Source organism: Schistosoma haematobium, chromosome 5 (assembly GCF_000699445.3).
Source record: "Schistosoma haematobium chromosome 5, whole genome shotgun sequence".
Classification (NCBI taxonomy): Eukaryota; Metazoa; Platyhelminthes; class Trematoda; order Strigeidida; family Schistosomatidae; genus Schistosoma; species Schistosoma haematobium.
In genome coordinates this window covers 12262130-12275775 of record NC_067200.1, presented here as the reverse complement: position 1 = coordinate 12275775, position 13646 = coordinate 12262130, and the positions used below count along the sequence as shown (strand labels likewise).

The window sequence follows — 13646 nt, the reverse complement described above, 5'->3', positions numbered from 1 at the left end:
TTACAAAATTATATCGAACATAGAAACGGGAGAACCCTACAAGCTTTTCTATATAGACATATCAATTTAGCTGCCCTTGTAGAACTAGATATAAAGGGTCTTAGTCTTAGAAACAACCGCTCCTATCGACCTTCTTACAATATTTTCAGTTTAGAAGATAAATATCAGTATGGGGATTTGTGGAGATTGTAGTATTTTCACAGTTCAATTCACGAGTCGATCTAAGCTACACAACCATTGAAACACTGGATGGCTGTTTCGTCCGAGTATGGAACTCCTCGATAGTGTTCATCCATTTAACCTCACTTTCCAATTTATTTACAAATGGTTTTATTATAATTCAATAAGGTGTGGTGTGTGTTACTTATATCAGCATAAAAAATGTATAACGCTAGTCAGGAATAGAATGTCTCGCAGCGGAAGATTGAGATGGAAAGAATGCAAAAAGAATGCAATTAGTATGGAAGTGAAGAAACAGTGAAGTATGAGACAAATGATCGAAATTTTACAAGTATTTACTGTATGATTCTCAGATTTTACTAGAATGTTCTGTAATTTGTATGTTCAAATACATTCGATTGTCTCCACTTGTGTTCTCGTTCACTATAAAGGTAGAAAGTGTGATCATTTTCCGAGACATTTTATCGACCATAAAAATGAAACTCAATAACTAAGACCAATTTGCAGTTTTATTTGTCATTATTTGTTAAATGCCAAAGTGAATATCTGCATAAATCAATAAATAGAATAATCCACTTGGTATTGTTTGGCTTGTATCTTCTCATTGAGGTTTAAGACTGCAGTTGATCAGTCTGTTATTGGCATACGCACAGCATGCACCTCATTGCACAAGCAAGTGGCTATCAGGACTCAGTAGATGACTGGATAATGCGATGGTGTTTGAAGCGAACGGTACTGGGTTCAAGTCCCAGAGTGAACATCAACTCTGAGATGCAGGTACATCCAGCTGACGAGTCCCAAATAGGACAGAACGCGCGTCCTGGATTCCACTACTAGCCACTATCCATCATTGCTTACAATAAATGCAATAATATTTCTTCCATTTTACAAATTTTAACAAAATACAAATATTAGCAGTTGGAGATGTTGGGTGACATTAGTCTGAATCTTTCACAGTAGCACAGATCTATTCACTGTTTGTTTTCAATTAGATATTGAATTTGAAAATAATCTAGTTCCTTTGCCTATCATTCTATTTATTCTCTTTTTATGAATCATATTTTCCATGTCTCATATATTTTTTACTACTACTACTACTACTACTACTACTATAACTGATAGTGTTACCATTTTCAGTACTCGAACAAGTTTCCTGATAATTTCATTTGTATATATGTCATTGTGCGATGACAACGTCAACTTATACACATAATTCCCGAATGCTATGTTGTTTATGATTGGATTAATTGAATTGGCTCATGTATTCTCTTCAACCATTTATAGTCGTATCCATTGGCCGGATATAATCTGCAACAGCCTACTGTGGAAGAGAACAAACCACCTTCCATCTGAAGAGGAAGTTAAGAAAAGATGGAACTGAAACTTGGACAGCAACTATAACCATCATTAAAAAGTACAATTATTTATAAACAATTGTTTACGCGAGATAATCAATGTCCGTTGACTGGATACTACCAGAACAAATCAACTTCAAACTGAAGAAGAAATTAGGAGAAAACGTTGGAAAAGGATAGGATATACATTACAGAAATCATCAAACTGCATTTTGAAACAAATCCTAACTTCGAATACTGAAGAGAAAGGGAAAAGAGGAAGATCAAAGAACACACTGCTTAGGGAATCGGGAGCGGACATGAAAAAGATAAATAACAACTGGAAAGAGATGGAAAAGTTTGCTCAGGACGTGGTTGGATGTAGAGTGCTTGTGGGCGGTCTATGCTCCTCCACGAGGAGTAACAGGCGTAAGTAAGTAAGTAACTTATCGCAATAAAACAATTCGATTTATTCATCAAACTGAGCATATATCATTTTATTATATGTCCGCATAAAATTCTTAATCAAAAATTGAGAAATTACACAAAGTTTACTTAATAAAAAACAATGAATATATGGAAAAATTTGACAGTGTGTAAATATCAAAGAGGTCGGATTGATTCAAGTAAACGATCCCAAGTGAATTTAAAAACGTCACCCCATTGTACAAGCTAAGAGGCGTTTGAAGTGAACGGCACTGGACTAACTCCGAGATACAGGCGAGCCTCAAACAGGACGAAACACGCGTCCTGAATTCCACTGCTAGACACTATCCATCTTTGTTTATAATGGACTGATAATAGTTTATGATAAGAACTCTTCTGTGATCTAACTGAACGATAAACCTGACCAAATTGAATAGACTAGGATCGCTTTGTAGAAATAAGTTCGTTAAGGAATTTATACTTCTGACCTATATTTGTTTACAAATAGTTTTATGGAGTGTCATATGACTAAATAAAATGTCTAGTCATTAAACTATGGATCAACTTGAAGGTCATTCGATAACCATCCGTTTATTTAACCCTATCTTATAGTACTTTTAACAATCTATTTGTTTGTATTGCTTAAGCGATTGGACTGAATTCTGAAGTTGGATGTTAGTTAATTCAAATTACTACAAGCACTTTTGACAATATTATAGTTTAGTAACAAGCCAGCTAGAATTGAGGATATAGCTTTTGAGTATAATGAGAACTAAAAATACCTTTCTATACTGCTCAAAACGTTTGAAATAATAATGAGGAATTAGTTACTATATTTATAAAGTAAGAATGTTAATGTTGAACGTAACGAGTTCTGTGATTAGTAGCTTAATAGATAACAGATAAGAGTTAAAGACATAAGGTACTGAGTTCGAGTCCCAGTGTGAATATCAGTACTTGGATATAAGTACATCCATTTGACGAGTGATAAATAGAGCAAAACACTTGCCATCTATTACATTTATAGACACAATTCACTTATTTTTAAACATTCAACCCAATATTTATGTAAACTCTGTTCTTTATAGTTTCTTACTTCCATAGTATTTATCAATTAACTATTCATAACTAATGTAAATAACATACAAACTTCTGTTTTGTTTATTCAGTAATATCTGACTTATAAAAGAATGTAATATATGTAAACAATGAATTACTAAGCAATTTCTATGCAAACATCTATAGAATGAAATAAATCCCTCTTTATAAATTATTTATTGTTTTCATTAATTAATCAAGACTAAACAGGTGATTAGATTCACTTGATATCGTTTCATTGTTTAGGACTGCAAATCATCAGTCTCTTATTAGTATATGTGCAAACTGTGCGTATTCCCTTTATATTGCCTTAATTTACGGGCATTATAAGTAAAGATGGATAATGACTAGCAGTGGAATACAGGACGTGCGTTTCGTCCCACCTGGGACTCGTCAGCCGGGTGCACCCACACCTCACTCTGAGACTCGAACCCATCATCGTTCGCTTCAAACGCCATCGTGTTATCCAGTCATCTACTGAGTCCTGGTAGCCACTTGCTTGTGCTGTCACACCTCTGTACAGTCAGCAGTACGACTTCTTCGGACCTTGGGTTTGTTGCTTTTAGTCTTACCGCTATTCAACCGATCTGTCTGGCATGGTAGGACCTTGAGGAACGGTTGTTCCAGCCAGTATAACTCAGTTGCTTCATCACGATAGGCAAGCCCGACCACCAAGTCAAGGTAGTAACAACGGTCTGGACTTGCTTATGCAACGGGATTAGATTTATTTCATCAGCTACAAACCTGATTATTTTTAAATCTAACTGTTTAGTTTATAAGTTAGCAGTTTTCCTATACAAATTCGAATCTTTTATTGTACAATGACTAATGAGTCTTTAGAATGTTTAACAACCTAAACACTACTGATCCACACTCATCATTAGAATAATCACAAGTCGATAGTGAAGGTTTACGGTAAACCATATATTAGTGTTAATACTGCGTATTAATACTAAGTGACATGAATAAATTAACTAAAATCTATATATTATGTTTATAAATTGGGAATCAAAGTGTTTGCATGTTACTTGTAAGGGTTTGTAGTTTTGCATTGGTGATTTTATGAACTATGTGTCGATTAGTGTCTACTGACATTTATGCATCTTGTGCGAATGGTCTTGATACTGCCAGTTAGTCACATGTTTTTATTTATACTTGGATAGTAGCTAGCACTAGGATAAAGGACGTATATTTCATCCAACTCGAAGTTTCTCAGATGAATGAACCATCATCCCTGATTTGATGTTCAAATCGCAAATTGAACTTAGTACCTTCACTCCACACTTAAATATGTTATCCTTTGAGATCTAATGAGAACATAAACACTAAGAATGAAGGTAAATGAATCTGGTTAGTCCTGAACAGAATTGGACGTGCATCCTGAATTACCCTACTAGCTAATACCAAACTTAAATGCAGTAGCTGTAATTGAAGGAACTAATCGATTTCAAGAGTTATTTTCAACTCAACTTACTGAAATTTACTTAAGGACTGGAATGCTGAAATACTGAACCATGCATTTATTCTGTAAAGTAGTTCTCCATAAACTTTTTAAATCAACTGTGTAACATCGATCTCTTATAGGATTAAGATATTTCTACTGAACTATCACTCATCGGCAGTCAACATAAAATGCTCTAAGGTTGAACAGTCTCAATCAATAAAATAACCTCTATCATCGAATACAGGTACTGATGAATAATGTGTGTTGTTTGTAAATAATATCAAGAATTTTCTAGTTTTCACTATTTGCTCTGATTATAGTTAAGCAACCATTAGGAATCAGAAAACATTGAACAGTAGTTTCCAAATAGTGTGGGATTCTCTCTGAGTGTATATCTACGATCCCACCACGATCAAACATAGGACCAGTAGGTCTCGTGACGAACCGACAACTGAGCCGATATTTAACAGATGACATTTATAATTTCATTCAATTCGTTATATTGCTTTTTCAGTATCACTAACAAATGTGTCTTATCTTTAATATAGTTGACCTCGACTGGTCACAGCAACTCATTAGAAATTCGAGAATTACATCTCGAAATTAGTCGTATATTATTTTAAACATTTATTATTTGCGCCATATTTAATCTGAATTAAACAGAAATCTCGCTGCTAAACAAAATGGTTATCTTATGCATTGAGAATTTAAATAGTTGAAATCATGAGTCAATCGAAGATAGATCACCATGAAAAACCTGGGAGCGCTGGACGGCCGTTTCGTCTTAGTGTGGGACACCTCAGCAGTGCGCATCCACGGTCTCGCCTCGCGACATTTGATCCCAGGACATATTAGTCTCGTGCGAGCGCTTAACCAGTAGACCACTGAGTCGGCATCCAACAGTGTTAATGTCTAACCGCTCACTAGTGACTAACATCAAGAGACACTCCTGAAGTTCTAGTGAGAAGCCGTGACCAGTGGAGTTCAACCAGGTCTGTTGTGAGATATCAGCTCACTGAAGACAACAGTGACGGTGGTGCAATTTCGTGGATTGGTTAAAGTTAGACATTAACACCGTTGGATGCCGGCCTCGTCAGTGGTCTAGTGGTTAAACGCTCACCCGCGACTGATGTATCCTGGGTTCGAGTCTCGCGAGGCGAGACTGTGGATGCAAACTGCTGAGGAGTCCCATACTAGGGAGAAACGGCTGTCCAGTGCTTCCAGGTCTCCCATGGTGATCTAGCTTCAATTGACTCATGATTTCAACTACTGAAAATACTAAAGTTCTCTACAAAACCCCTTCTGATCTAGAATTTAGACTATAACATCTAACTGGGAAAATGTCACTCACAACTACCAGAGTTCCATTCACATAAGTATTAACTAATTCTTTATACTTAAGAATAAAAACGAATATATATATATATATATATATATATATAATTTGACCGAACATAAAGTTCTTAAATGTATCTTGTGACCTATAGAATATAGGTGATACTCCCATAAAAATGAATGACTTATAGATGTTTCTTCAATGTGAAAGCGCTTTCTTTTTCTTATATACTATTTATTTGTTTTTGTTGTTTTTAATTACTTGTCTATCCTTGTACACAATAAGTGAACAATAAGCATTTGACATCGTTTTCGAATGATCATTTAGAAAAAAAACGCCTGGATAATCAATAGTTTTTTGGAAGAGAAAACGAACATTTTAAAAGGTAAATAAATGAGAAGATAAACTATAAATGACAACAACATTGTGTGTAGTATAATTAGTTCAATAAATTACAAGATTCATTTCATAACATTGTCTTGTATTTACAACTTAACTACTAATGCTTTCAATGGATGACATTCATAACATGATATATATATATATATATATAATGATGAAAGTTGACTGTGCAGTTAACTCTTCAAATCTAAACATCACTTTTCTGGCAAATTCAAAGTTAATGTCACATAAAATATGTATAATATATTCATTGAATTCATGAGTTGATGTAAGCTAGACTACCATGGAAAGCCTGGAAACATTAGACAGTCAACTCGTCCTAGTATGAGACTCCTCAGCAGTGTGTATCCACGATCCCAAACGCGGGATTCAGACTCAGGATCTTCGGTCTCACGCGCGAACGCTTTACCTGTAGACCGCTAAATCAGAAGGTATCCAACGGTGTTAATGTCTAACTTCAACCAATCCATGATATTGAGCTGCCGTCTACTATTTTCTTTAGTGAGTAACTCAATGCAAACTGCTGAAGAGTTCCATACGAGGACGAAACGGCCATCCAATGTTTCTAGGTTTTCAATGGTAGTTATAAATTCAACTATTAAATTACTATGATCTCTACAAACTCCCCATTCTGATGTGTATGATCTTCACTTTTGAATTTTCTATAATTACTACCATTTTCCTAATTCTGACTATTGTGATCATAACAGTTTACATATGTTTCTTCTATAAGATGATATCAATTTCTCTCTCTTTATCTTATATACATTTACTTCACATTCACCTGTGCATCAAAATTTTATAAATATAGAAAACATCAAATTTACATTTCACCTTTGAAATAAATGTTGAACAAATAGTTACAAAATGAAACATTCTATTTATCTATATAAACAATTCTGTTTATTAGTATCAGAGGGGGTTTTATGGAGATTGTAGAAGTTTCAATAGTTGAGATCATGAGCCAGTTGAAGCTAGACGTGAAGCTAGGTTGTGGATGCGCATTGCTGAGGAGTCCCATACTGGGGCGAGACGGCCGTCCAGTGCTTCCAGGTTTTTCATGATGGTCTAGCTTCAATCGACTCATGATCTCAACTATTCAAATTCTGCTTGTATTTAGAATATTTAGGGTACATTTTATTCTACAATAATTAAGGTTATTGTTTTACAAAATGACACTAACTGAATGCAAATCTGTAATTCACTGTCCAAATTCTCGAGATGAAATATAATCAATATTCTCATTTCTTCTTGGTAATTATTCAGTCGATTTCTTTTCAACTTTGACAATAAAAAAGTATTCAACATGTGAAAAAAATCAAACTATCCAATTTCATAAACAACAATGATGAAATAAATTAAACCTTATATCACCATTATGAAACACATATAAGTGATAAATTTTCAAGTTTCATTGAAATGGTGAATTGATCAATGTTAGATTATCGATGGACGATTGTTTCGCCTCAGTATGGGACACTTCATGCACTGAGCTGTCGTTTAATAGTGTCGATGTCTAACTTCAACCAATCTACGATATGAAGCAATATCTAAGGAGTCTCATACTAGGACGAGACAGCCATCCAGTGATTCAAGGTTTTCAATAGTGACTTAACATTGATCGGATCATGATTTTAATAAAATTCAACAAACTTTACAATCTCATACTGAAAAATATTTAAGTCATTTTCAACTTTTGGATGAAATGAAAATATTTTTAAAAGCTAATCAATTATTTTGGTGTTCTTTGCTCTAAATGGAGAGTTTTATTTATAAATTTTCATTAGCTTATGGTCTATTCCTCTTTTCGGAACACATCATGAATCATATTTCAATCATTGATGAGTGGCGAATTTTTTCCGGCATTTTTAGTATGTATACTGGTCCTGCGTTTTATGTTGGTTACTGGGTAGCATTTCTACTATTGTCTAAGTAGTCATAGCATGAAATTAATTGTCATTTCTAACATTAGCAATCACTAAGTTGTAAAGCTTGATTCACTCTAGTTTATTTAACATATTAGGAAAACTCTGGCTTAAACTAAAATTACCATCCTGTGTTCACTTCAGTTAATCAGTTAGTTAATATCAACAACAGGCCTGACATCGGTGTATTTATTATTTTTATTTAAACACATAAACATTGGTACAAGAAGGCACCAAATACATATACGCCACATAATTCATTCAGTTTATGTGAAGGCTGGGATACTGCCCGGGCGCCCTAACCGAAGCAGGTGACATCAATGTAAATTTTCTCAAGTGGTTACATTTACGGTTGATTGGTGTCATTATTGTCATTGTGATCATTAAAATCCTATGCATTTGAAAATTATCAAGTTTCGTGTAAAAGAAGGAACGAACAATGGAACTATCAAAATTTATAAAAAAAATTTCTATTTAATACTAATGAGAACAGTACAAACATATAAGGAGATTCGTTGTGTGAACTTGACGTTTTGGTTACTAATACTGAATCGGCTAGATTACATTTGATATTTTTCATCTTTTTACTTAATATGTGTTTATATAAGCCAGTTCATCAATTTATGCAACAACTGATCGTTACATCAAATCATAATGTACACAGTTCAGTGCATACGATCTTCAAATTTAATTATTTTCTACAGCTTCAAAAATGTCTCATTACCATGGCTAAACTCTACATCAACTCAATACAAACCTAAATCACATATATAAACAAAGGTGGATGCTTATAATGCGATAAGATGGTTGTTGGAGGTAGTCAACATGAAACCCTAGACCTAGGTTTCGAGGTACTTAGCACTCTCCATCAAGACGTGCCTGTAATCTTAAGGGAACTGATGCTCTCTCGTGTCACCCAACTTCATAGTTACAGACGTTACCACTCAGATATTCGGGCCGTGACTGACTTCCTGTAGGACTTGAGGCAATATCAAGGTAATCCGTACAGGATACACATAAGTCAATAAGAGACTGATCAATTGCAGTCGTAAACATCAGTGGGAAACTTTATTTAAACAATACTAAGTGAATTCAAATAACAGATACTTTTAATAAGTAACTATATCAAGGAATTTTGTCAGTAATAGTCAGTCGCCACTTAAACTCAGAATTAAATGACCGATTTGAGGAGCATTTATTGTCAGCTCGGACCATATCTCCAGTGCTTATTTTATGTATTGAGATTTTTAGTAACCCCACACCAGTTTTGTTCCGAAATAGCTGGCAAAACTATTAAATAATTATTCAAATTTATTCATCTTATTACATTCATAACTAATTCAAAGCAAATCACCTTATTAAAATAATAAAAAAAACTTACCATCTTGATCGAAATGATTCCAAACATCACCAAATTGTGAAGCTGTGAAGTTACGAAACTTTTTTGTATTTGGATCAAAATAACTCAATAGACAATTTCCAGATCGATAATTTTCCATACGTCTTGCTTCAGGTATTTCAGTTTGTAATGCTTCACCAGGACTCATACTTAAACGTCGATAAGCCATTAGTATATTATCAGTTATGTATATGGTATAACAGAAATTATTATTATTATGATAATCTTGATCAATGATGTGAAAATTATGTTTCTTTGATTTCACATGAAAAAAAAAATTATGTTAACATATTGTACCGAAAAAACTAACAAAAAAAATAACAAGATTTGGGAAATGAAATTTTAACTAGCCAATAAGAAGTGAGCAGATGAAATTTGATTGGTTCACGTAGATGACCAGATATATGATGAAAATAATATCTCTTGACTAATAGCATTTTGGATAAAAGTTTGGTTCATGGATCAAGAATGTGAATTGCAGATTTTTTGGGCGAAACTGAAATATCAGGAATAATGAGTAGTAGAAATATTTCAATAGGATACTCAAAATAATGAAAAATGATTACAAAAAATTATTTTTTCGAAACCAGAGTGTAAAATAAGTGTTAAATGTAACAGATACCTAACTGTCTCTTTAAATTGTACAAATAAATCAATACTGCCCTAAATATTCAGTCATGAAGTAAACCTTAATTCAGAGGGATTAGATCTTATGAAAGGAAAAATCAAACAACGCATTTTGTATTTCCTAGTGAAATTCGTTCGTTTATATGATTACAGATTATTATTGTATTATATTAGGTGTCAGATTGTGATGAAAAGCCCTAATCTTAAACTCCTTATCCCTACCCTAAATACCTAACGAAAACTAGGAACAATGTTGGAACTGAAAAAGAAGACAACTAGTCTATGTCAATTTACAGATAGAGTAACCTACAGAAAACTTTAACGAATATATGAAATATGCTAAATCTGTCTATAGTTTGTAATATTACTGTTCATTTTCTCATAAAATATCCATGTGTTCATTGTATGACATGGTGTCGTGGTATCGAAGAAAGCTGTACAGGATTGGCTTCTGTTGGTCGTTCACGACTCTCTGGTTAAGGTCCTAGAGATCGTGCAACACAATGCCTTAAGATGTTATCAGATAAGGTTCAGAATAGAAGCCAGTGACGATCCTGCTGCAACTTTCTTTTACTTTCTTCATAAAAAAACTTGGATGTAACTTTTTTAACGGGAAAAATTCTTTCTGATTGTACCTTTGCTAAATGAACTACCTCTTCCATTAGAATTATCTCACTATCATACACTAATTTCTGTTCATTACTGTTTTCCTTTTTCTTATACTCACTTTACATCATCTATCTCTTCACATTCTCAATGTTATTGTGTGACACATATGTATTTGGTGCCCATTTGTACCAATATTTATGTATTCAAATAAATAAAACATCCAGCTACATATTTTTCTGTTTAACTAAGATCAGGCTGAGAATTTGTCCCAGTTGTTTTAAGCTCATTCCTGATTGTATAACGTCGTTACATTTTGTTTAACTCAATAAAGAAAGTTACTGATTCAACTCTTTATATTGAAGATTGTTCTTGATTTTAATGACATTTATTAAAAATGTCTAAGAATGAGTGAAATAGAATGAATTTCCTTTGAATAGATACAACACTTATCATCATTATGATTACTTTGTTTTTGAATTATAACATTACCAATGCTCTTATTGTATTTCTTATTGCTTTGAATAACCTTTGTTGTAGGAATACGCCCTTCATACTTATAACGTTTCATTTTACCATTCTGTCAATATATGGATATATATCTAGGTATAAATTTCGGACTAGTTTAAACGTGTTCCCTATCCAAGGTCATCCAAGTGAAATGTGAATTAGAAACAAGAAATAATTCTGATCAACTTCTTATTTCATTGTTGAATTTTTTTAATATAAGATAGTTGACGAATCCTAAATAGGATGAAACGGGCGTCCTGGATTCCACTGCTAGCCACTATCCATCTTTGATTATAATGCTTGTGACTTAAGGCAATATAGAGGCAATCCGCACAGAATGTATATATGCCAACAAGAGACTGATCAATTGCAGTTCTAAACAACATTAAGTGAATACCCAATAATCTTTTATTTCATTTTTAATTAAAAATAGAAATTTGTATTGTTGCTCTAAAGACCTTCTAAATCATCATGTTTTATAGTACCTATGAAATTATTCAGTAGATCTATTCTATAAAGACAAAATAATCAAATTTGGGAATGTAACTCCATTAGTAGTTGACTTGTATTTTTTATTATACATCATCATATGCTAAATGTACTTTGAATTATCATGAAGTTGTCTACTATGCAAATAGAAATTAAATATGACTTAGTGTGCAAGTTAATTACTATAAACGAATTTTTATTCTAATAGTTGAATTCATGAGCTAATGTAAGCCAGACCACCATGGGAAACTTGTAAGCATTGAACCGCCAACTCATCCTAGTATGAGACTCCTCAGCAGTGCGCATTCACGATCTCAAACTCCAGACTCAAACTCAGGACCTTTGGTCTCGCTAGAGAACGCTTTACCTCTAGACCACTGAGCCGACTGGTATCCAACGGTGTTAATGTCTAACTTCTTCAAATATAAACTGTATTTAAAAATTAAATTATAATTCATTCATTCATTTTCGATTTATAGTAACCAACCTTCTAATTAATTCACATAATTACTGAGTACAATTAAATAATAGGTACTCTTCTATTGTACTAATTCCTTGAAACCGTTCGAAATTAATTCATTTCAGGGAACTTTCACACAGATATTGAGAAAACTAGAGTAACAATAAAGTACGAAAAGAGTATTCATACCTTGAAAAAATAATTGTAACGAGTCTTTATTATTAAAAGTAATATACTGTAGGATAAGGTAACCGAACAAGAACCTTTGAAAAAGTTAATGAATGTGATAAAATCACTTATACATTTCAGTTTTTGATTCTCATAGTTCATTTATTCATCGCCTAGAATTAAATTTCAATACTGGGGAAAAACAATTCTACCATTTTTTAAGGTTACTGACAAATCATATTCTGTAAGAACTGTCCAATTAGTTTGAAACCTTATGTTACTTACTTAAACATGCCTTTTACTCCCAGTGAAGCATAGACCGCCGACCAGCATTCTCCAACCCACTCTGTCCTGGACCTCCCTTTCTAGTGTCATCTAACTGTTATTCATTCTTCTCATGTCTGTTTCCATTTCTCGGCGTAATGTGTTCTTCGATCTTCCTCTCCTCCTTTGGCATTGAGGATTCCAAGTGAGGGTTCGCCTTGTGGTGCGACTGGTTACTTTCTTCAATGTGTATCTTATCCACTTCCAGCACTTCTTCCTGATTTCTTCCTCCGCTGGGATTTGCTTTGTTCTCTCCCACAGTAGGTTGTTGCTGATAGTGCCTGATCAATGGATCCGGGGAATTTTGCGTAGGCAACTGTTAATAAACACTTGTATGTTCTGGAAAATGGCTTTCGTAGTTCTTCAAGTTTCCGCCTCATACAGTAAAACTGTCTTGACATTTGTATTGAAAATTCTGACCTTGGTGTTGGGAACTTTTCTTTCATCTTATATGAATAAATAGTTCATGTAAGAACAGAGTACTTATTGTGACTTTAAATTCAATCTCTAACTTTCCTATTATTTTCTTTTCGATTCAATAAGCTAAAATGAGCTAGTGTGAATTGTTCATAAAAGATGTGTGTGGATAACTTGATACAGTAGAAAATAGGATACCTAGTGAAAATCATTGACTTTTATGGGACACTCATCCAAGTAAATTATTGGAAAAGATGATGGAAAAACAAAAAACTATCTTATTTGTATTGAGTATTTAAAAAAGATGAGTAACCTTAAAAAACTTAAGAAAAATATGTAACATGCACTTAGAAACAAAGTACATATTTATACAACATTTTAGTTAAACAGGGCGCTAAAACATTATCTAACACTGTTATGAAATTGTAACCAAATAGTTCATTGAACTATAGATATAAGAATATATTTGGTATTGTTTACTTGAATTTCCCAATTGCAGAC

At 33.4% G+C, this 13646-nt stretch overlaps 1 protein-coding gene across 1 annotated transcript in view; it reads right to left on the bottom strand.

Moving 5' to 3' along the window:
- Nucleotides 1-9809, bottom strand: part of CBP53E_3 (Calbindin-32) — a 63785-nt gene extending 53976 nt beyond the window's left edge. Inside the window, exon 1 of the mRNA XM_051217498.1 lies at nt 9527-9809. Coding sequence (XP_051064912.1) covers nt 9527-9644 — 118 coding nt within the window. The 5' untranslated portion in view covers nt 9645-9809. The remainder of the gene's footprint in view (nt 1-9526) is intronic.
- Between the last annotated feature and the right edge of the window lie 3837 nt (nt 9810-13646).